The 25720-nt window shown below is 38.5% G+C and overlaps 1 protein-coding gene across 3 annotated transcripts in view; it reads left to right on the top strand.

The window, feature by feature from the left end:
* Positions 1-25720, top strand: part of EVC2 (EvC ciliary complex subunit 2) — a 205446-nt gene that overhangs the window by 148651 nt on the left and 31075 nt on the right. For 2 of the 3 annotated variants that reach the window (XM_027836686.1, XM_027836687.1), the window contains one exon: positions 22724-22951. The exons of the other annotated variant lie outside the window; for it this stretch is intronic. In XM_027836686.1, the coding sequence (XP_027692487.1) occupies positions 22724-22951 (228 nt within the window). The remainder of the gene's footprint in view (positions 1-22723; positions 22952-25720) is intronic. 3 annotated transcript variants of the gene reach the window in all.

Below are 25720 nucleotides of genomic sequence, written 5' to 3' on the forward strand. Positions count from 1 at the left end.
ACAACCAAAAAAGAAACATTTTTTTAAATGAAGAGAAACTAATGTGATCAACTGTGTATGCTTCCTTTTCTCTGTGCATAACGTAGAAGTCATGAAAGCATCCAAGTATAAAGTGGTATGCAATGAAAGCCTTACTTGTCAGTGACCTTTAATGACAGGCCATCTTTGAAAGACTATCCTTTCACATTGATGAATACCAATGGAGTAGAACTTCCTAATTTAATAACTTTCATGTTCTTCTAAAACTGATTGATTGAATCTTTTAGTGTCTATGCAGTGTTCATTTAGATTTTTTGTTTTTAATATGGTTATGTAAAATTAAATCCCAAAGCTCTATACTGCATGCCAAAAAATCCAAGTCTTAGTATCCAGCAGAGACATTGGAGGGCCATGATATTGTTTAATGCAAGCAAAGAAAAACTTGCTGTCATCTACGCTAAAGTGTAATTGGGAGGATGGTGCTTGGGTAGGAGCCAGGGTAGCAGCATGTTTGGATGGAATTTGGTTCAGAGAATATTCATAAAGCACCTACTATGTCCAAGGCCTTGTGTTTGCCCATTGAGGTAGAGAAATGAGGAATTTGTTCCCTTATTTATTCCCTTAAGGAATTTATAATCCAAAGGAAGAAAAGGCACAAACCAAAATAACTTTGACATAAGGAAGAGAGAGGAATACAGAAAACGAGTAAAGGCAAAAATGTGATGAGATGTTTGAGGAGAGTGAGCTGGCTTTCACCTTATGGGTTCAAACAGAAGTGTGGAATAAGTATGCACACTTAATGTGCGCCTTGAAGGAAGGAAGATGCTTCAATAGATGAACATGTCAGGAATCAGTGGAAGTCCATTCTTGGCAAATCAAGCAGTACAGATACCTTGAGCATAGTAGGAACTTGATAATTATTTTTAGTTGAATAAACAAAGGCAAAGGAGGATGTGAGAGGGAAGGATAACAATAGGAGGAAAAGAATAATTCAATGTGACTACCACTCAAAGGAGAGTAAACAGGAAGATAGGTGTAAACTAAGTGGTGTATGACCTTAAATGCCAGAATCAGGGGGTTGTATTTTATTTGGTAATATCCAATGGTGAGCTACTAAAGACATCCAAACAGATGTATAAAGCATTGCATCAAAGCAGATTACTGGGTCAATGGTGAGAAAGGATTAGAGAGGCATAACCTATACTATGTAGTAATAGAAATAACACTAGTTTAGGAGTAGGAGTCAGGAAGACCTAGCTTCTAGCTTTAAATGCACTATTGACTTGCTCTGTCATTTTGGATGGGACATAACCCCTCTATGCCTTATTTCCCTCATATGAAAAATGGGTATAATAACATCAGACCTACCCACATCATTGGATTGTGATACTTAAATGAGATATTGTGTGCAATGATTATGCAAGATAATGGTGTTATTATTATTTTAGTAATTAGTTTTGTTATATTTCCTTAATAATTCAAAAGATCCATCAGTGTGGACATTTCTCCCACTGATGCAAATTAGTATCTCCATGTGTTTTCCTTAGTAGCTAGAAGGTTTCTTGAGTGTCTATGGAAAAATAATTCTTGTCCTAGTGTCTAACTTTCTGATAATGAACTTAGGCAAGTCCTTGAAGTAACAGACATGACATGTATCAAAAGGCCCATGGTTGAATGACTTGCAGATAATTAGGATCTTGCCAGGCCTTGTGCCCTAACAGAGTTCAATTTAAAGAGCCCAAGTTCTCTTCCATGCCTTGAGGGATAAGAACAGGACCTTAGCAAAAGATAGACTGTTACACAACATATCATCAACAAATATTTCTTGAGCAGCTACTATGTATGTGTGCTACTGGGGGAACACAAAGACAAAAATGAATACCTCCTACCCTTAGGAAGCTTACATTCCACCGGAGCAATACCAAAGACACAGATAAGTAAACATGGGATCATAAGAGGTGGTACAGAACACAGGAAGGAGGATCAGGGAAGGTTTCAGGACGAAGCGACTTCTGCGTTGAGCTTTAAAAGAATGGAAAAGTTCACAGAGGTCGACTTGAAGAGGGAGTATTTACCCAACATGGCTCTTGACTTGTACAAAGAGATAGAATGGGGGAGGGAATGTTGCATTTGAAGGAGAGCTAATGCACTGTTTAGCTAGAATCTAGCTTATGTAAAAAAAAAGAATGAGTCTCTAGCAACTGTTAAGGCAATAAAGGTGACCCAGTCATGGAGAACTGGACCTGGAGTTAGAAAGACCTGATATTTGAATCCTGCCTCAGACACTTACTAGCTGTATGATCCTAGGCAAAGCACTTAACCACTGTCTGCCTCAGTTTCCTCAACTGTAAAATGGGGATAATAATAGCACTTCCCTCCTAGGGTTATCTCGAGGATCAGATGAGATAATTGATAGGCATCAAAGAACAGGATGAGTTGTAGAAGAAGTGAAACTGATGCTGCTAGAATCAGAATAACCAATGCATTTAGTAGGGTTACAGGTTTGGGGTTATGCTACTCCCAGTGCCCTCAACATCCCCTAGGCAGAATACAAGGTGCCATCTTGAAGAAGAGCACCAAATATTGGGTATGGGTGTTTATATGAGGTTATTATTACTGAAAAGAATATATGGATTCGCAGCAAACCCACCAATCAGGTGGCAAGAGTGACAAAGAACAGGTTTGAGGATCAGGCATGGGATTGTGGTTTGGGAAATGGTATTGCATGTTTTGGAAGGTGTATTGAAAGATGCCTTAGGATAAGCCTTGCATACCTTGCAGAAATGTTGCTTGAGGGCACTCCAGGGTTGAAAAATGGATAGCCTGACAATATGAAGTCAATTTTACTTAGGCATGATAGTTTGGCCCCATAATAATATCTGTAAAGTGCTTTACAAATCTTAAAAATCTATATAAGGGTTATTTTTGTTGTTGAAGGACCAGGATTTGCATGTAATAATGTAATGCCGGAGATACAAAAAGAGGCAAAGACAATCCCTTCCCTGAAGGAACTCACAATCTAATTACATGGCATAAAAAGGGTTAAGAACCTCTGCCTTAGCTCATCTAAGCTGTTACTGATAGAACTGGAATAAGTCATTTCTGTCCATGTGATCTCTTGTCTTTGTGCAAGGGATGTTGAGACTGGGGTCCACCAGAAATGATTCGCCTACCATTGATACAGGTCCACTTCATTCTGAGAGTACTCTCTCCTTTTCTTGCCTGATGAAATCTTTCTTTCTCTTCCTTCAAGGCCAAGTTCACAAGCCATCTTTTTTTTTTTTTTTTAAAGAAGAATTTCTGAATCCCTTAAGCTGAAAGTATCATTTTCTTTCCAGATTTTCCCATACTACTCTGTTTGAATCTCTCCTTTGGCCCTATTACTCTCCACCTATTATACTTCTCTGTGTGTATGTTGTATCCCCTGTCATAATATTGTACAATCCTTGAAAAGTAAGGAATGGGCAGGTCTAAATTTTTATATCCCTGACACCTACCATCATGCCTTATATGTGGTAGGTATTTAATAAATGCTTATTGGATTGCTAAATTGAATTGAATATGTTTTCTCACTTATCCATTATTTTTGGTGGCAGTTTAATGTTTTCTCAATTGGTCGTGGCAGAAATTGCTCATTTAGCCACTCAGCCATCCATTATTCATTCCCCACTTCTGGATTTCATAATCTGTCATGTGTGCAGGGCTCATTAAAAATCCCTTCATACAAAAGTTCAGCTGTTGCAAAGCAAGAGACTTTTGGTTTTCTAACATCCCTTTCCCTGGCATAGCAATTATGCAGAGGTTACTTTTCCTGGAACTTTAGGGATTATTATACTTTACATGTAAGAATCATGTCCTGGCTTTTCAGGTGAGTAAAGAGTATTCTTTTCTAGTTCATATTCTTTAACCTTTCTGCAGCTTTTAACACTGAGGAACCACTTCTTCCCTCTGCCCACTTCCAAAATGCTCTCCCCTCTCTTGGCTTCTCTGATAATGTTCTTTTTGGTTCTCTGACCAACACTTTTGCTGGATCGTGATGCCTTTAGGTGACATTTAGTTTAACTGTGTTAATCAGGCACTACATAAAACTAGAGAGCTTATCTCTGCCATAACTGGAGAGTATTAAAAAGAAGAAAAACAGTGTCTCATATCTTCCTTGTTTCTTAGAATCATAGAAACAAAGAATGTTTTAGAATCACAGAAACGTAGAATAGGAAAAGAGATTAAAGGTGACCTAGTCCTTTCTCTACTCTCTTTTTTTGATGATCTCATCATCTCCCATTGACACAATTATGATCTCTGTGCAGATGACTCACAGATATAGTTCTAATCTCTCTCTTAAAAGCCATGGAATTAAGACTGCTTATGTTAGAGTCTAACTACTGGGACAAGAACTCATTATTGGGGAGGGGGGGATACTCCAGGAAAAACAGCAAAGGAGTCCAACAGAAATTAGATTTAGGTCAATATCTCATACCATATACTGCAATAAGCTTCAAATGGATGCATGGACTAGATATAAAATATGACATAACAAATGAATTAGAAGAGCAGGGAAGGAAACACTTTCACAACTATGTATTGGGAAAAAAAGGTTTTGACAACATTTTTTAAAATTTATTTTTATTTATTTTTCTTTTTTTTTCTTTTTTTCTTTATTTCTTTTTTCTTTTTTTAATTTTTAATAAATTTATTTTTAGTTTTCAACATTTACTTCCACAAGATTTTGAGTTCCAAATTTTCACCCCATCTCATCCCTCCCCCCACCCCAAGATGGCATGCATTCTGAATTCCCCTTCCCCTAGTCTGCTTTCCCTGCTATCTCTCCCCTCCCTTTTCTTATCCCCTTCCCCTTCTATTTTCCTGTAGGGTAGGAAACCCTGTACCTCATTTCCTGTATTTCTTATTTCTCAGTTGCATGTGAAAACATTTTTTTTAAACATGTGTTTTTAAAACTTTGGGTTCCAAATTTTCTCCCTTCCTCCCTCCCCACCCACCCTCATTGAAAAGGCAAGCAACTCAATGTAGGTTATATATGTGCAGTTATGCAAAACACTTCCATAGGAGACATGCTGTGAAAAACTAACTCTATTTCCCTTAATCCTATCCTGCCCCCCATTAATTCTATTCTTTCTTTTGACTCTGTTCCTGCTTAGAAGTATTTGCTTCTGAATACCCCCTTTCCCAATCTGACCTCCTCTCTATCATCCCCTACTCTTTTGTCCCTTCCCCCCACTGTTTTCCTGTAGGGTAAGACAGATTTCCATACCCAACTGAGTGTGTATGTTATTCTCTCCTTAAGTCAAATCCTATGAGAATAAGATTCAGTCATTCCCTCTCACCTTCACCATTTCCCCTCCACTGTAAGAGCCTTTTCTTTTCTGTTTTTATTTTTGTGAGATAATTTGCCCCTTTCTATCTCTCCTTTTCTCCTTCTCCTAATATAATGCTCTCTCACCCCTTAATTTTATTCTCCAGATATGACCCCTTCATCTTCAACTCACCCTGTGATCTCTATTTATCTATGTATCTATATCTATATCTATCTATGTCTATCTATCTATCTACATATATATACATACATATAATTTGTACACCTCCAACTACCCTAATACTGACAAAGGTCTCATGAGTTACAAATATCATCTTTCCATGCAGGAATGTAAACAGTTCAACCTTAATAAGTCTCTTATGATTTTCTCTTTCCTGTTTACCTGTTCATGTTCCACTCGAGTCTTATATTTGAAAATCAAATTTTCTATCCGACTCTGGTCTTTTCATCAAGAATGCTTGAAAGTCCTCTATATCACTGAATGACCATTTTTTCCCCTGAAGGATTATACTCAGTTTTGCTAGGTAGGTGATTCTTGGTTGTAATCCTATCTCCTTTGCTCTCCAGAATATTATATTCCATGCCCTGCGGTCCCTTAATGTAGAAGCAGCTAAATCTTGTGTTTTTCTGATTGTGTTTCCACAATACTTGAATTGTTTCTTTCTGGCTGCTTGTAATATTTTCTCCTTGACCTGGGAACTCTGGAATTTGGCTACAATATTCCTAGGAGTTTTCCTTTGGGGATCTCTTTCAGGAGGAGATCAGTGGATTCTTTCCATTTCTATTTTGCCCTCTGGTTCTAGAATATCAGGGCAGTTTTCCTTGATAATTGCTTGAAAGATGATGTCCAGGCTCTTTTTTTGATCATGGCTTTCAGATAGTCCAATAATTTTTAAATTCTCTCTCCTGGATCTATTTTCCAGGTCAGATGTTTTTCCAATGAGATATTTCACATTATTTTCTAATTTTTCATTCTTTTGGATTTGTTTTATAGTGTCTTGATTTCTCATAAAGTCACCAGCTTCCAATTGCTCTATTCTAATTTTTAAGGAAGTATTTTCTTCAGTAATCTTTTGGACTTTTTCCATTTGGCCAATTTTGATTTTTAGGGCATTCTTCTCCTCATTGGCTTTTTGGACCTCTTTTGCCATTTGGGTTAAGCTATTTTTTAAGGTGTTATTGTCTTCAGTATTTTTTTGGGTCTCCTTTAGCAAGCTGTTAACTTGCTTTTCATGATTTTCTTGCATCACTCTCATTTCTCTTCCCAGTTTTTCCTCTATTTCTCTTACTTGCTTCTCAAAATCCTTTTTGAGCTCTTCCATTGCCTTGGACCAATTCATATTTTTCTTGGAGGCTTTGGATGTAGGAGCTTTGACTTCGTTGTCTTCTTCTGATTGTATGTTTTGATCTTCTTTCTCACCAAAGTAAGATAATATAGTCTGACTCTTTTTGCGCTGCTTACTCATGATCCCAGTCAATTACTTGAGTTTTAAACTCTTTGTTAAGGTAAGAGTCTGCAGACTCTTATGTGGAGAATGTACTGTCCCAAGCTTTAGGGGTTTGTACAGCTGTTTTCAGAGGTACTTCTAGGGACCTATAAATTTTCAGTTCTTCCAAGCTGGTATGATAAGGAGCGGGGTGTTTCCTCTCCACTGCCACAACAAGGTCCACCAGGCCAGTTCTCCCTCTTGCCCCAGGACTGCCCCTCAGAACTGTGACCCAGATCCAAGCACCGGTAAAGCAGGAGATTCCTGCCTTAGAACTGGCAGAGAGATCCCTGTAATCCCCCTCTAATCAGCCACTTAATTCCCCCTCAGTGTGTGGGCTGGAAGCTCAGGAGACAGTTGCTGCCTCGGGGGTGGCTGAAACCTAGCTTCTACCTCTCACCTCAGTCACAGGCTGCCCCAGAGGCTGAGGTTGGGACTTGTGGCTGAGACCTATCTCCTTCTCTCACCGCAGTCACAGACTTTTCCCACTGACCTAAGTTGTCTTTGGTGTTCGTGGGTTGAAAAGTCTGGAAACCATCACAGCTTCCTGCGATTCAGTCCTCTGAGTCCTGCTCCAGGCTCGCTGCGGCCTGCGCACCCACGCTGAACTGTGCTCCTCTCCCCGCCCGGCACGAAATACCTTTCTGATCAACCATCCAGGTTGTGTTGGGCTGGAAATTTGTTTTCCTTTGTCTTTTTGTGGATTCTGCTGCTTTAGAATTTGTTTCGAGTCATTTTTTACAGGTATTTGGAGGGGTTTGGGGGAGAGCTTGAGCAAGTCACTGTTTTCAATCCGCCATCTTGGCTCCGCCTTCTTGAACACATTTTTTAATGGACAACTTTCATTACATAAAATTGAAAATTTCTTGTAAAAGAATTTTCCTTTTACAGCACATTGTTGATGGAGCTTTGAATTGGTCTAATCAATCTAGAATTCAATTTGAAACTATTACCAGATAGCTGCCAAACTGTGCATATCCTTTGATCCAGTAATGCCACTACCATGTATGTGCCCAAAGAGATTGAGGAAAGAGGGAAAGGACTCATGCATCTCTGGTTCACTTAAATCTAATTCAGGTACAAATCAAAATATCACCCCATGATGTCATTGGTCTTCTTCAAAAATGAGGGACCAACAACTGTAGCAAAGAACTGGAAAACTCAAGGTGTGCTCATCATTTAGGGGATGCCTGAAAAAATCATTGTATATGAATGTGATGATGCAATATTGTTGTGTCAGAAGAAATAATTAAAGGAATGGAACCAGAGAACCCTGGGAGGTTTGATATAAAATAATACTGAGTGAAGTAAGTAGAACTAGAAGTACAACGTATGTAATGAAAATAACATTTTAAAGAGAAACAACTGTAAACAACTTATGAAAGGTAAACAATTCAGTGATCAATTCTGACTCCAGAAAGCTAATGATGAGTCCATGCATCTCACTTTTTAACAGAGAGGGAATGGATTAGATGTGCAGAAACAGACATACACTTTCATACATGGGCAATAGGTACATTTATTTTGTTTGACTATAATTAATTATTTAAAAAGATAACTCATTGGCGGGGGGAGTGATAAAGGATAGGAGGGTACCAAGAAAAGTAACAATGATACCAAGAAAAGAAATAAACGATAATTAATAAATCATTTTAAAATACTTAAAATAAATCAGAAGGAAATTCAGAAAGGGACACAGATAACCAGAAAAGCATTGGGACTACCATGTTAATTTTTGAAATATTCCTTCAAAAAAAAAACAAGCTATAAATAGTATAGATTCATAGTTTCATGTGCAGTCTTCCTTTTTTGTTCTTTTTATGGGAAACTGTTCATGTTTGTTGATATTCATAAAATTCATAATATTTTAGATTAAAAAAATAAAATACTTATGGAGCACATTTGCAAGATTATTTCTTATGATGGGAGGGGGTAGTTTTTAGCCAAAAGTAACTGATATGCTAATTGAACCCATGGCATTCAAATTAACTGAATTAATCAGCTACTACATAAAACAAGAACTGATCTCTGCCATGACTGGAGAGTATTAAAAAGAAGAAAAAGTGTCTCTTATCTTCCCAGTTTTTTAGAATCATAGAAACAAACAATGTTTTAGAATCATAGAAAGGTAGAATGGGAAAAGAGCTTAAAGGTAACCTAGTCCAATTTCTGGGGCAGCTAGGTCATGCAGTGGATAGAGTACTGAGCCTAGAGCTAAGAAGACTCATCTTCATGAGTATAAATCTGGCCTCAGATACATAGTAGCTGTTTAACCATACTAAGTCACTTAACCTTGTTTGCCTCAGTTTCTTCACCTATAAAATCAGCTAGAGAAGGAAATGGCAAACCTCTCCAATATCTTTGCCAAGAAAATCCATGAGGTCATGAAGAGTCAAACAAAATGAAAAATTTCTGAACAGAAGTCCAACCTTTGATCAATTGAAGGAATCCTCTCAACGTTTTCCGTTATAAGTGTTCAGTCTTCCAGGTTTTGGTGGAATGCCTCCAGTGACAGAGAGCTCTATTGTTCATAAAATATCCCTTTGTATCTGGATTAAAGAGTAAAGAAAATTGAACTAATGATTAGGAGACCTGAATTTACAAAGTGTCTCTAGAGATACTTCCTCAGTCCTACACTACTTCTCAATGTGATTGATAGTTAATGATTGCAGTAACTTCACCCACATCATAGCATTACAGACTTAGCCCAAGAAGGAGCTTTAGAGGTCATCTAGGCCAAACTCATTGTATTACAATGCTGGAAACTGAAACCCAGGGAAGTGAAATGATTTACCTAGGGCTGGGGTAGGGAACCTGTGGCCTTGAGGCTACGTATGGCCTTCTAGGTCCTTGGGTGCAGCCTTTTGACTGAGTCCAAGTTTTACAGAACAGATCCTTTTATTAAGGGGATTTGTTCTGTGAAGTCTGGATTCAGTCTGGAATTGGAATTGGAAGAGTTTGTGATTGGCTTCCCTAGAAAGATATTACAGATGGGTGCCATGCATAGAAAGACACAAAGACAGGAAGTAAAATGTCGTATAGGAGTAGCCAGTTACAAATAATAAAATATTATGAAAATTTGTTATTTTAGGAGGCAATCAATAATTATTTCTTAAATTGAATGAAATATTTACAAAATTTTCTGTCTGTAGCCTTAGATTTCACAAACTTTTTTGGGTTTGGGGGGATGGCAGTAGGGATGGGGGAAGAGATCTTGAAGTCAGTAATGACTCTTGAGGAGGAGGTAGTTGAATATGAGTATTGTCAGTTTGGGGGAAATGTTCTCCCCAGAGAAAGAAACCTCAGAGGTCAAAGAGACGGAGCTATGAAGTTGTATACAGATCCTGGGGTCCTTTTATTCCACTTCTTACTGGTAACAACAGAAAGATTGCACTTCTACCTTGAGGGAGACCTCTCTCATCCTAGAGGTTTCCCTCCAACAGGGTATATTCTGATAAGACTAAACACTGAAAAATGAATTTTCTCACTGGGACAAACCTGACCTTTAACAATCCTGGTGACTCCACAGTTTGCACACCTCCACATTTCCATTGGACCATGGAATACCGTGGATTGACTGCATACCCTAAGCAGGCCTAAAATGCTGTAAAATCCCAAGCTATGCCCTAAGAAGTTGAAGCTGCTACCAACCTGAGCAGGCTTCCTCAGTGCATTCATACGTGTCTTTTCCTTTCAGCCTGGTTATTTAATTTTGACCGCCCCCCCCCCCCAAACTAAGTCTTGCAGACATGATAGTAGATGAGATTTCGCCCTAGGTTCTCAAAGAATCTAGGCTGGGAAACTCTCTCAACAGCCTTCCTGTCTAGAGTCTGAGACAAGGACATATACCTGTGGTGGGATCTGAGAGATTAAAGCAAGGGAAATGGGTGACTAGAATTTCCTTTCAGACTAGAATAACAGAAAGACTCACTTGGTTAGAGGAATGTGTATATGTGTGTATGTGTGTGGGTGGGTGTGTGGGAAGGGGTCTAGTTCAGAGGGGGGGCTGTATGCTGTACTCTGGTCCGCCTAGGTACACCTTTCTCCCAAGCTTCTAGGCTGCCAAAGATCTGGGACTCTCACCACCAGAGTTAGGGAGCAGGGAAGCCAATTCCAGAAGGGCCGAGGCAGCTAACAACCTTGCCAAGCTGGGTCGATCTAGTATCCGGCTCAGACAGTATTGAGCTGAGGGACTTCAAGGACAAGAGCTTGTAAAATGAGGGAGTTAAATTCAATGACCTTGGCAGTGACTTCCAAGTCAAAATCTGTACTCCTGTGATCCTATGAAGACCTTTACAGTTTCCTCTTTGATTTATTGGAATACTGATTTTTTTTCCAGGCAGGTTTTAATAGAAACATTTTGGGTTTTTGGGAGGTGAGGTGGGGGAAGGAAGAAAGAGAGGAGGGAAGAGGGCTGGAAATGAAAGACATACTCACATCCCAATCCCACTCTGATCACAGAAGAATTAGAGGAAGCCAGGTGGTACAGTAGATGGTGTTGGTCCTGGAGTCAGGAAGGCCTGAGTCCAAATCTGACCTCAGACTCGTACTAGCTGCATGACTTTCATCAAGTTAGTTAACCTCTATGTGCCTCAGTTTCTTCAGTTGTACAATGGGGATCCTAGTAGCACCTACCTCCCAGGGTTGTTGTGAGGATAAAAAGAGGTGATATTTATAGAATGCTTAGCTAATACCTGCTACATAGTTGATGCTATGTACATGGTAGTTGTTGTTTTTGTTTTTTGTTGTTGTTGTTATTATCCATTTCCAGCTGCCAGGTAATCCTTCCTTTGGCAACCTGGTAGTGCCACCCCCCCAACCTCTGCTCCTGCTTCCTGGGTCTCACCACATCAGTGTGAATTTAGTACAAACACTGTTTGGCTTAGTCTACTGCAGCTCAGAACTCCTGAGCTTGAGAGATCCAGCAACTTCAGCCTCCGCAGTAGAAGACGTGACATGCCTGCATCATCACCACCACCACCATAGTGCCACTGCCACCTGCCTTGACAGAGTTTTATACAAGGCATGATTTCTCTTTTGATAGAATTCCTTCCAATGAAACAGATCTCAGACTTTTGTTTCTTGAGTTGTGTTTAAAAAATTCATTCCTTGCTGATAAGGGCCTCATTTCTAAAATATATAGAGAATTAAGTCAAATTTATAAGAATATAAGGCATTCCCCAACTGATAAATGGTCAAAGGATATGAACAGACAGTTCTCAGATGAAGAAATTAAAGCCATCCATAGTCATATGAAAAAATGCTCTAAATCACTATTGATTAGAGAAATGTGAATCAAAACAACTCTGTGGTACCACATCACACCTGTCAGATTGGCCAACATGACAAAACAGGAAAATGATAAATGTTGGAGAAGATGTGGGAAAATTGGAACACTAATGCATTGTTGGTGGAGTTGTGAAATGATCCAACCATTTTGGAGAACAATTTGGAACTATGCCCAAAGGGCTATAAAAATGTGCATACCCTTTGACCCAGCAATAGCACTTCTAGGGCTATATCCCAAAGAGATCACACAAATGAGAAAAGGACCTACATGTACAAAAATATTCATAGCAGCTCTTTTTGTGGTGGCAAAGAATTAGAAATTGAGAGGATACCCATCAATTGGGGAATGACTGAGCAAGTTGTGGTATATGAATGTGATGGAATACTATTGTGCTATAAGAAATGATGAACAGGCTGACTTCAGAAAAACCTGGAAAGACTTGTATGGTCTGATGCTGAGTGAAGTGAGCAGAACCAGGAGAATGTTGTACACAATAACAACCATGTTGTGTGATAATTAATATTGATAAACTTTACCCTTCCCAGCAATATAAGGATCTAAGACATCTCCAGAGGCCTTGTGATGCAAAATGCTATCCACATCCAAAGAAAGAGCTATGGAAGTTGAATTGCTATTTTTTTTCTCTTCTGTTGAGTTTTGTTTCCTCTTTCTGATGGTTCCTCCTATTGGTTTCACTTTTTACTTACAACATCACTAATGTGAAAATATGTTTAATATGAATGTAAATGTATAGTCTATATCAGATTGTGCGCCATCTTGCGGAGGGTGGTGGGGAGGAAGGGGGAGAAAAATTTTAAACTCAAAAGCATGTGAAAGTGTTTATTGATAAATCAAAATAAATTAATAAAAAAGAAGAAAAAATAAAAGAGTGATGACTCAGAGCTGAGATAAAGAAAAAATAATTCGTTCCCTGGTGGCCAACCTTCTGGTGATAAGTTAGACCCTATGTTTAAGCTAGTCTTCAGGCAGAAGGTACGTAATTCATCAACAGGCATTTAATTAAATTCTATCCATTTTTGTAGGATATGCCAGACCTCAGATTCCATTGTCATAGCAAAGTATCTCCCAGATACTATCACCTCTGCCTTGATCACCCTGAAATGAAATAATTTGTACATATTTTGTGTTCACTTCTCTGCCTCCGGTATCTCTCTTATGCTCCGTATGGGCATAGATTGTTTTGTAATCTTTGCATCTACAATATCTAGTTCAGTGTCTTATCTAGAGTCAGCTGCTGCTTAATAAATACAGATTAAGTTTTATTGAATAAAGAACTCAATATCTTCTCTACGACATAATGAATGGAAGAATGCTGATAGATCCAATGGTAATCCTTTAATAAGGCCTTAAAGAAGGACCATGCATCATCAAAAGGGGCAGGGGAGAAAATTGGTTCTCTTAGACAAAACAGAAGGAATACTTTCAAATCTCTGCTCAGCTACTTACTACCCAAATCTTCTGAGTCCTAATCTTGCACTCTTTCTACTATGTGGTAATTCAAACCAAAGGGGAAGAGAGGGCAAGGAGAAATCTGTAGGTGATGATAATGAGCCATAGCCTGGGGCTTTTTGATAGTAGAAAGGAGAAAGGGGGAGGGAAGGGATGGGTCTACCTAGGAAGGGGGTGGGGTATAAGCATCTTTGGAAAAAGCAGAATTTCTAGGCTGTACTATATACCACTAGACTCTTATTTTAGGAGAATTTTACCCATCTTTCCATATTACAGGTTGAATGGATTCTTTTTTCTTAGAGATAAAAAGCCTAAACTACCATGTGTTGCAAATGTATTATTCTTTGTCCTGTGCTCAAAGGTCACCACTGTGAAAGCTAAGGGATGCTGGTAGGGGACATAATGAAATGCAAACTAGAGAGAACTTGACTGAAAATCCTCTGAAATGAGAAGATTTAACAGTACATCATTTTGCAAATCAATTGGTATTCATTTACATAGTTTGAATATATAATGATCCTTGTCAATAACAACACAGAGAAATGCAAATGTACCTCAGGTCTTTTGGGACTCTTTAGACTGGGCTATAAAAACCTGACTATAGATAAACATTCCAGGTAATGAAAGCCAGTGAATTATGGTTGGGGGGGGGATGAATTTGGGGAATTTTTATGCCCTCTTCTTACTGTGCCTATTGTACTGCAGTATAGAAAAAAATGAACAAGTATCTTAAGGGATCAGTAGATCCCATGTGCATGCATTTGTGTGTCTGTACGCATGTATGTATGTATGCATTCAGTTCAGTCCTTTTTTTTTTTAATTTTCAGCCATTTCTGACTTTTCCTGACCTCATTAGGGGTTGTCTTGGCAAAGATAATGAAATGGTTTGCCATTTTCTTCTCCAGCTCATTTTACAGATGAGGAAACTGATCCCCTGCTCTCTCCTTAAATGTGACATCTTTGAAAAGAATTAAAGAATTCAATTGAGTACTTATCAAGTATATGGAGTATAAAAAGTGTTGTGCTAGATAATTGAGGCTACAGCTATCAAAACAAAAGTCTCCTGAATGTTCATATGTGGTATGTCCATTGGGAGTTGTGGCCACTGATTGAATCTGGTTGGGGGAAGATGGCCTCTTCAGACATGTCAGCTCTTCCTGAAAGCTTTGGCTACTTGCCTTTCTTTTCTCTATGCAGGAAACTTCTTCCTGCTCAGAAAGTCACTGCCCTCCATATTTCCATTTCCGATACTGATTAGCTTCTCTTCCCAATGAATGTTCTGCTCACTCCCCTCTTTCTATTTTAATTTATTCTCCCTAATTCATAAAACTAGTTCAACCTGCTAGCCTTGGTTATGTCATTATTTGGAGGACACTAGAGATGAGAGGAGATACAGTTGGTTGGGAATAAAGTGCTTGGCTCATCAAGGCAGCAGACCTCTAGTGGGGGAAAAATGGACTTCCTCTTCCCCCTCAAACTTCCCGACCCATTGGGGTTGGCAGGGCTTTCCCAACTCTTCCAAGGTTATAAGACAGAGGAATAAAGACAAGAGGGTGATTTATAATTCAAATCCAAATTCCCTGTAGACAACCTGTATATAAATAAATATTATTCTTTACTAAACACAGTAACCAAGGACAAAAGAATAAGAGTAGAGGCGATAGACAGTCTCTGGGTTCCTCTCCTCTCCACCTCTTCCCAATGGTAGACTCCCCATGTATGCCACAGGTGGTGTTTTACCCTCCCTGACAATGTGTGCAAAATTCTCCATGTTGGTTTGATGTTCTACACTAAAAAATCACTGATTATTCATCACATGTAGGTTTGATGGAACTGTGGTAGAGCAGAACATCTTTGGCAGCAGAGGCAAAGCCACATTCTCCTTCTGCCACTTTTTTTCTGGTTCTGGGAACCCCCTCACCAAGTACCTTGCATCTGCTTTGTATAGATTCTGTATAAACACCTATGTGTGCATGTTGTAGGATGTAAGTTCTTTGAGGGGAGGGTGGTTTTACTTTTGTCTTTGTATTCCCTAAGCTTAGTGAAGCATCTTATCCAGGGAGGGCTTAATCAGTTCTGAAGTTTGGCCCTAAAAAGAGATATGAGAAGACAATTTCTCCTACTTTTTTTAAGGAGATGGGGGGATGGTAAAGGGGGTGAAACATTGTATATGATGTCAGATTTTTTAATGTATTTATTTGTTTTGCTGAATTTTTCCCTATCTTTTTTCTTTACCTTAAAAAAAAGGCTTTCTTATAAGAAATGGCTCCCTGGGATCAGGGAGGAAATGAGGAGTAGGGATACCAGGGAAATTTTAGACAATATGAAAACAAAGATATCAATAAAACAACTTTAAAATGCATGTTGATTGATCTTGGAAAGCCATTTTGTTCTCTCAGAGCCTCAGTTTTCTTATCTGTAAAATTATAGGCTCAGATTAGACAATTATCAAGTTCTTTGTAGTTCTAAATTCTGTGGGAAAAGTACCAGAAAACCTGGTTTTGCCTCTTGATTTTACATCATGCTAACTGCTTGGCTTTAGGTAAGACTCCATTTCCTTTACTGTAAAATAGGAATAACTTCTGTGGACATTAAATGGAAGAATATATTTAATGACTGGCTCTCTAAAAAAATGAATTTTTTAAACCTAACAGGCACACCTGTGAAATATCGTTTCACAACAACATCATTAATATGCATCATAATCAAGTCAAATGATGTAGTTATGAATACCCAGTGGGCCACTATTCAATATGCCATTTATAATTCTATACTGTGGCAGCTGGGCAGCTAGATGACAGACAGAGTGGATAGAATACTGGGCCTGGAATCAGGAAGACTCTTCCTTAGTTCACATCTGGACTCAAAACACTTACTAGCTGTGTGACACTGGACAAGTCACTTAACTCTGCCTCAGTTTCCTCATCTGTAAAATGAGCTGGAGAAGGAAATGGCAAACCACTCTAGTATCTCTACCAAGAAAACCCCAAATGGGGTCACAAGGAGTTAGCCATGACTGAAACAACTGGACAAGGACAATACTGTTGATCTAAGACAACTCCAAAAGGTTCACGATGGAAAATGCTATCCACATCCAGAGAAAGAACTGTGGAGTCTGAACGCAGATGGAAGCACACTATTTGCTCTCCTTTTCCTTTGTTTTGTTTTACTGTTTCATTCTCGTGGTTCCTCCCATTAGTTCTAATTGTTCTTTACATCATGACTAATGGGAAAATATGCTTAACATGAATGTGTAAGTGGAGCCTATATCAGATTGCCATCCTTGGGGGGGGAGAGAAGGAGGAAAAGAAAATTTAAAACTCAAAATCTCATGGAAGTGAGTGCTGAAAACTAAAAATAAATAAATAAATTATTAAAAAAAAAGAAAAAAAATACTGTTGCAGCTAGGTGTCTCAATAGATAAAGCACTGGGTCTAGAGTCAGGAAAACTTATCTTCCTAAGTTCAAATCTATCCTTAGACACTAGCTGTGTGACCCTGGGCCAGTCACTTCATCCTGTTTGCTTCAGTTTCCTAATTTGTAAAACAAGCTAGAGAAGGAAATGGCAAACCATTCTAATAACTTTGCCAAGAAAATCCCAAATGGGGTCATGAAGAATCAGACATGACTCAACAACAACTATGGATCCTTTAATGTTGTTTTGCCTAGCTGACTTAGGAGGGTGCTGATAAATATTTAACAACTGGCTCTCCCCCCCAAAAAAAAAGAGAGATACGCTTAGGATAGGATATCCTTTTAAGTTTGATCAGTATGATTAACACTTTTTCAATTTTGTCAAGCATAGACAATCATCAAAACAATAAATCAACAAAACAATAAATTAGTAGCATTAGATGATTTATAAGGTGTAAATGCTAACAGTGAAAATTTAACAGCTCTCTCAAGTTGGTTCAAGCTGGCTCCAGCACATCTCTTCCTAGCTCAATATGTTCCTACCGCAAATCAACATTTTTGGATGGGATATGCCTTTGTAAGAGGCATTGTGGCCTCATGGAGTGAGACCTCTGTTTAAGTCCTATCTTTGACCTATCCTGGCTATGAGACCCGGAGGAAGTCATTCTATTTCTTGGAACTCCTGGCATCTCTTGAAGACTCTTAGATACCAAAACAGTGGCCAGTCTGTATCAGTAGAAGGAGTTCTATTACCAGGAATCACTTACAGTAATGAATTCACAGGTCTGGTATCCCTCCCCCTAAAATGCCCATATAAATGTGATGGGTCAGGAGGACTTGGATTTTAATCCTTCCCAAAACACTTACTAACTGCACAACTCTGGACACTTGCTTAACCCCAAGTAACTGTCTCAGACAATCTATTATAAACAGGCTATAATTTGTACTAGTAAATAGAGATCTCATGGATACTTGACGTGAATGAAAGCACTGTGTTTGGTAGAGGGAAAGATGCAAAGATAAAATAAGCTAGAGACCCATCTACGATGGAGCACAGCCAAATGAGAGCAGCGAGAATTGGGAGAAGTCTCAAATTCATGGCCTACAAAAAGTATGTAAAGAAAATAGGGATATTTAATCTGGAGCAGAAAGTGCCTAGAAGGGAGAAGATCGGTGCCTTCAAATATATAAACGGTTGTATGGTATGAAATGAAATATGGTAGAAAGATAGGATGCTCATTAGTTTTGCCTTTAAACCTTGGTTTCCTATTCTATAAAATGGGGAAAATAAAACAATACTTGTCTCACAGGGTGATTCTGCGGGAAATTCTGTATAAAGCCATAAATTGCTATAGAAAGGTAGATGTTGTTGGAAGGTAGTACTTAGTGAAAAGAATGCTAGATTGAGCATCAGAATATCTGGATTCATGTCCCAGTTCTGACACTTATTTTGTGAAATTGAGCAGGTCACTAAAAACTTAAGCCTCAGTTGTCTCAATTCTAAAAAAGGGGCAGTAATAGTTATTCTACATCACTTACAAGGTTGTTGTTATAGAAACTTGAGAGCTTTTATTAGTTAATCTGCAAGCCAACTCTTGGTGTAGCTAGGTGGTGCCATAGTGCATAGAGCACCAGGCCTGGAATCAGGAAGAGTTTTCTTCCTGAGTTCAAATGTGACCTCAGACATTTACTAGCTGTGTGATCCTGGGCAAGTCATTTGACCCTGTTTGCCTCAGTTTTCTCATCTGTAAAATGAGCTGGAGAAGGAAATGGCAAACAACTCCAGTTTTTTTGCCAAGAAAAGCCCAAATAGGGTCACAACTGAGAAATAATTGAATAAAAACAAGTAGGTAATGTGATTTTTAAAGGAATTCTGCAGAGAATCATTTTGTAAACCTAATGCAAAGTCCTTCCTCTTCCTTAGGTGAATGATCATCTACTTCACATTTTAAGTTTGGGTTTTCTTAATGTGAGGGACCCCTGCATGATATTTCTCTTAAGGCTCTGTAAGTAAGGGGCAAAACCTTCAGAATCTTAGGTGGGTCCTCAGGAGGATTTTCAGAGAGACATTTCAGAGAATCACACAAGATGAGATGGTGTTAGAGGAGTGGCGATCTGCACTTGCAGAGGCATTACCACACTGATGAGGTCACAGGCCTGTAAAAATGAATAACTAGGGGGTTATTCTGAAAACCTAAAGGAGGTGCCGCAGAAAGCAACAGAAATGATTAAAGATTTGGAAACTAGACCCTGAGAGAAAAGAATAAATGAAGTTAGTTTAGATTTTTTTGTTTTTGTTTTTAGGTATGGACCTGTGATGTCATAGGCGCAGGGAGCTCCCAGTGAGGTAGCCCCTTTCACCTTCTCTGAATCTTATAGTTTTAGACAGTTTCCTAGACACTGGAGGAAAAAGTGACTCTCTCAGAGTTAATTGACAATCTATGTCAGAGGTGAGACTTGAACACAGGTCTTCCTGACTCGAAGGCTGGCCTTCTGATCACTGTGCTATCTCTCTTTATTCATGCCAGAAAAGGAAAAGCTGAGAGGAGAGGGTTGGAATATGGTCCACTGTAAGAAGCTGTAGATTTCAGTAGTAGCAGCAAAGGTTTGAACTAGACACAAAGAACAACATTCTTACTATGAGGTACGTGTGATGGCCATATACCTTTCCAAAGGAGTTTTTAGGATTTAATGTTTTGAATCTTTTAAGAACAGAGCAGCATGGTGTGTGAGATAATTTGAGTACAATCCAACCTAAGAACAAAATAATAAGTTAAATGATTCGCCGGGTTCCTTTTAGGTCATGATTCAGGCTGTTATGCCAGGAAATGTACAACCATTCATTTCAACAAATCTTTTGAAAACAATAATAATAATTCCAATGACTAATGTTCATGTAATGCTTACTATGTACCAGATACTCTATTAAATTCTTTATAATTATTATGTAATTTGGTCGCCACAACAACCCTGTGAGATAGGTACTATTATCTCCATTTTACATATAAGGAAACTGAGGCAAACAGAAGCTAAGTGACTTGCCAGGAGTCACAGAGATGATGTCTGAGACCATATCTGAACTCAAGTGTTCCTGATTCTAAGCCCAGTAATGTATCCACTGCCTCATCTAGCTGCCCCTACTATATACAACACCATAATTTGAATAATCCAACTCAATCTTCAGACCAACCAAAGCCCAAGTCTTATGATCTCCTCACATTATAATACAGGTCTCAAGTAGCTGGTCTCCAAGCTAGCTGCCTCGACCATATCTTTCTCAAAATGCAGGGAGCAGAATGCATGGGTGGACAGTTAATTGTTCCAGCGTCCAATTTATGCTCTCTCCAAGCAACTCCCACACTTGATCATAAGACTTAGAGCACATCAAAAATAGCTTCTTATGAGGAAGAGGCTGGGAACCTCATCTTATGGAAAATTAGGAAAAAACACCATCATCCTTGTTATCACCAATGGCAATAACACATTTTAATGTTTCCAGAATCTGTGATTTCATCAGCATAGATCTCCCTTGCATGCCTTAGTGGATGTTTTCATGAGTGGCTTTGAAATTGGTGCTCATTTGCCTGATTGCCAAACTGCCCCCCCCCCCCAGCAGTGAGCGTCTCTGCATTTAGCTGAACTGTTCCTTTGCCAGAAGGCAAACAGCACAATATGTCTTTGGGCTTCTATGAGAATCCCTTCTAGCTTGATAGGACCTGTCAGAGCATTTGTGCTGATGGCATAATAATAACAGTTACTCATATTTATATAGCACTTTAAGGTCTGCAAAGCACTTTCTTCACAATAATTTGGTAAGGTAAGGAGTACAAGTATTATTCTCATTTTACAGATTCAGAAACTGCAACTCCAAAAAGCTAAATGAATTAGTTGCCCAAGGATATGGTGCCAGCAAATGACAAAGCCAAGAGTCCCCAAACTCAACTCTGCTGATTCCAAATCTAATGTTCTTTCTTCCACATTAGAGGCTTACCGGGTTCAGTTCCAGACCACTACAATGAAGCAAATATCTCAATAAAATGAGTCACATGAATTTTTTGGTTTCCCAGTGCATATAACAGTTGTTTTCACTATTCTGTAGTCATTTAAGTATGCAATAGTATTTTGTCTTTTAAAAAATGTAGCATAATTAAAAATACCTTATTGCTAAAATACTGTCCATCATCTGAGCTTTCAGGGAATGCTAATTTTTTGCTGGTAGAGGGTCTTGCCTCGGTGTTGATGGCTGCTGACTGATCGGGGTGGTGATTGCTGAAGACTGGGGTAGCTGTGATAATTTCTTAAAATAAGACAACAATGAAGTTTGCCGAATCGATTGCCTCTTCCTTTCACAAAAGATTTCTCTGTAGATGCGATGCTGTTTGGTAGCATTTTACCCACGATAGAACTTCTTTCAAAATTGGAGTCTGTCATTTCAAACCCTGCCTCTGCTTTATCAGTCAAGTTTATATAATATTCTTTAATATTTTTATGTCTCGTGGAATTGGGAGGCCAAAGGAGAGGGAGAGAGAAAGGGAAATGGCCTGTCAGTGGAGCGGTCATAACACACACAACATTTATTGAATAAGTTCACTAACTTATACAAGAGTGGTTTATGGTGCCCCAAACCAATTACAATAGTAACATGAAAGAACACTGATCACAGACCACCAAAATAGATATAATAATAATAAAGTCTGAAATATTTTGCAAATTGCCAAATGTACACAGAAATGCAATGTGAACACAGGCTGTTGGAAAAATGATGCCAATAGACTTGCTCAACAAAGGGTTGCCACAAACCTTCAATTTGTAAAAAAAACAAACATAAAAAACCCAATATCTGTGTAGTACAATAAAGCTAAGTGCAATAAAATGAGGTATACCTGTATGCAATTTCCATAGCAAAGCTTTCAAAGGGATAATCTGGGATTCCTGTTCACAACAGGCACCAGGAGCTAACATTGCTACAGCCCTTTCGAGTACAAAGCATTTTCCTCTTAACAGCTCTATGAAGTAAGGAAGGCAAGTAGCGTTTTCATCATCTTACAGAGAGCAAGGAACTCAGTCTTAGATATATTCGGTGTTTTTCCCAAGGTCACATAGCTATTAAGAAGCAAGGCTGAGATTTAAACAGAGGTAAGATAAAAGCACCAGTTATGGGTATCTTGAACCTGGGTCTGACTTTTAGCTCTGCCACAAACTACCTCTGTGAACTTTTCTCAGGGCCTCAGTTTCCTTGTCTGTCAGAAATTTGGACTAGATGACTTCTATGTCCCCTTCAAGCTCAAAATCTGTGATCCTTATGATTCTGACTCCAAGTCCAAAATGTGGCATTAGACAAGTCTGCTGTGTACTTCCCCACCCTATGGGTTTAGCCAGTGAAACAAGTTAAAGTTTTTTCTCCAATAAGCCTGAGACCTATCATAATTTATCAGAAGAGATCTAAGAGGTAGTGTCAGTAAAAAGAGAAAAATAGAAGCACTGAAACTTGGCAGCTTTGTTTAATTCGAAGAGTTAAATATAACCTTATAAAACCAGGCTCCAGAGCCTGGATGTTTATTTATCACGTGTTATCATCCTGCTGTCTTAGGAGACATACCATAGATTTTTCCATGAGACTTGATTTTTTTTCTTAAAGTCTTGTATTGTGTCCAAAATGCTTTTGAATCAATGCCTGGAATTTTATAAACTTGATGAAACTTAGCCTCCTCCTTTTTCTTGTTTCTTTTTTTGGGGGGGGGGCTTCCTCAGGTCCACAGGGAGTTGCTACTGGAAAGAGTTTACCAGCTGAAGGCTCAAGAGGACAAACTTGGGGAGTATGTAACCTCTGTGCAGCTCCACAAGGTGACAAAGAAATGGAAAACACGGGAGGCTTACATTGCCCTCAGCACTGTCCAGGGTCTACTGTTGGAAGAGCTGAGCACGTCGGAGACCATGACAAAGTCAGCCTGTACTCAGATCCTAGAGTCACACAGTCCTGTAAGTAGGGAAACTGGGGAGAGCAGTCACTGTCTAAATCCCTGGCTGTTATTGTTGGATTTTTCAGATTGTCAGTAGTTCTTTGGAGTGATTATATCACTGTCAGTAGCGCACTAAACCAGTCTTCCCAGCCAACCCTAATTCAACAAGTTTTCCGATATTCACAAGCATCATTGTGGTCTCAGGGAATACAAAGTCTCCATTAAACATCACCCTGGCAGGATGGACTCCTTCCATTTTGCCATTATTCCTTCCGCATCCCCTGTCCAAATAGATAATAAGTTGGACTTTGTGAGAATTAGCATTATTCCCTTTTCAATAGTACCTATTAAATATCTAAAAAGACATGATCTAGAATTTCACATCAGAAGCTTACTATCTTTCATAAACTGATAACATTTATTGTATTACAAATAGAGAACCTAGAATATCTTTGAAAATTCTATTAAAGGGGCAGTTAGGTGGCGCAGTACATAGAGCACTAATCCTGAAGTCAAGAGGACCCAAGTTCAAATGCGGCCTTAGACCAAACACTTGACACTTACTAGCTGTGTGACCCTGGGCAAGTCACTTAACCCCAATTGCCCAAAAAAAAACAAAAACAAAAAAAAACTATAAAAAATAAACTACACTGGAAACAGTATTATTACAGACAAAAGTACCGTCCTTAATTATCTGCACATACCATTTATTGGAGCTGGGTGGCACAGCAGATAGAGAACCTGATCTGGAGTTAGGGAGATCCGAGTTCAAATTTGGCCTGAGACACTGTGTGACCCTGGGCAAGTCACTTAAACCTGTGTGCCTCAGTTTTCTCATATTTAAATTTGCTGGAGAAGAAAATGGCAAACCGTTCCAGTATCTTTGCCAAAAAAACCCCAAATAAGGTCATGAAGAGTGAGACAGGACTGAAACGACAATGCTACCACTTTGAATGTTCATAATAATTTTCAAACTATATGCAGTGAAAAACTTTCAAATAAAAACCATGTACAAGCAGAATCTCATTCTGGAAGTCATCCTAATGATGCTTTCAGTGAGTCTCTACAAACTTATATCCCAACACAATTACAAAATGTAGAAATTTTGTCCCTTACAAGAGTCAACAAAATGTTAAATATAAAACAAGCAAGACAGCAACTTATCCAAAGATCGTCACTATATTAACTCAGTAATAGTAACGATAAACAATAAATGTGATATTTAAAAAAATTTTTTAAATTGTTAAAAAAAAATAAAACTGGCCAACTCTGTCCTCTATGGCAACACCAATTGGTGTTACACTAAAAAATACTCAAAAATATCCTCCAAAGCAAATCAAAATATACATTTATACTTAATGGCCTTGATGTAAAGGTAGGCATAGGCGATAATAGAAAAAAAATGTTTCAAAATATGGGTCATAAGAAACAAAAGGACTTAATGTATATGGAACACTCAGAAGTCTTGTGCCTTTACATGAAGATTATTTTCCTTCAGAAGAAAGTTGGAAGGTACTGACTTAATGTGGCAAATATTCAACAACCTCACAAAAAAGTAAAATTAACGCTATGTTAACAGAAAGGAAATAATTGCCATTTCAGAAGTCATTTCTGAGTCAGCTGACTTTATGTGGTCAGATCATTGAACAAATGTCAAATTCACCATAAAACCTGAAAGAAAATGATAAAGGGGAGACTAATTTCACTTAAAGACACTACAGTATCTCTAACATGACCTAATCAAAAAAGCTATTGATGCTGAAAAATAGTAAAATTAATAATTAAAAAGGCATTGAAATATTTCACTATTTCCTAGAGAAATTTGACTGTATCTAAAGCAGTTGACATAATGAGGTGGTGAAAAGAGCCCAGGAACTGGATTAACCCAGAAATATTTGATGTTTTAGCCAAGCTGAGAAACATGACAGTCAAGGACACCATCCTTTTAAAATAGAAACTCACTTGCAAATCTTTTACAGCAGAAGTTGGTGGAAGATTACAGTCAATATTGCCTCACCAAACAAGACAGTAGAGAAGAAAATGAGTTTGTCATATAACGCAAATAAACTCAATCATACTAGAAGAATTTAGAGATGAAGTTGGAAAGGGAACAACAAGTAAACAAAAAAGGGAACACACCTTTTAGCTTTCTCATAATAGGAGCTGTAAGAGAGGTTTCCCCCATTCCAGTCCATCCCCACAGAGCTGCCAGTGTGATTTTTTCCTAAAGTACATGTGTGGCCATGCTATTTATATACTCTTTTGTTTGGCATTTAAAGCCCTTCAAAGCAATGTGAGTCCAACCCGCTTTTCTGGGCTTATTATATATACTTCCCTCTAGTCTCTCTCCAGTCCAGCCAAACTGCCTTCTTGTTCTTCCTTCCACTCTCCTCTCCATCACCTATGCCCACCCCTTTGTATAGGCTGTTTGTTGTTCATGACTAGAGTGAATTCTCTTCTCACCTTTCCCTCTTAGAATTCCTAGTTTCCCTCTAAGCTTAGCTCAAGCAGCATCTTCTACTTGAAACCTTTCCTGACCTCTCTTCCCATTATCACTGCCCTCTTCTCACATAATTAACTTACATTTCTTTTTTTAAAATTTTTTTATTAATTCATTTTAATTTATCAGCAATTACTTCCATAAGCTTTTGAGTTTTAAATTTTTCTCTCCCTCTCTCCCTCCCTCCCTCCCTCCTCTAGAAAGCACACAATCTAATATAGGCTATACATATACATTCCTATTAAACATATTTTCACATTAGTGATGCTGTAAGTAAGAATTAGAACC

Source organism: Vombatus ursinus, unplaced genomic scaffold (genome assembly GCF_900497805.2).
Source record: "Vombatus ursinus unplaced genomic scaffold, bare-nosed wombat genome assembly UNPS02014818.1, whole genome shotgun sequence".
NCBI classification, from domain to species: Eukaryota; Metazoa; Chordata; class Mammalia; order Diprotodontia; family Vombatidae; genus Vombatus; species Vombatus ursinus.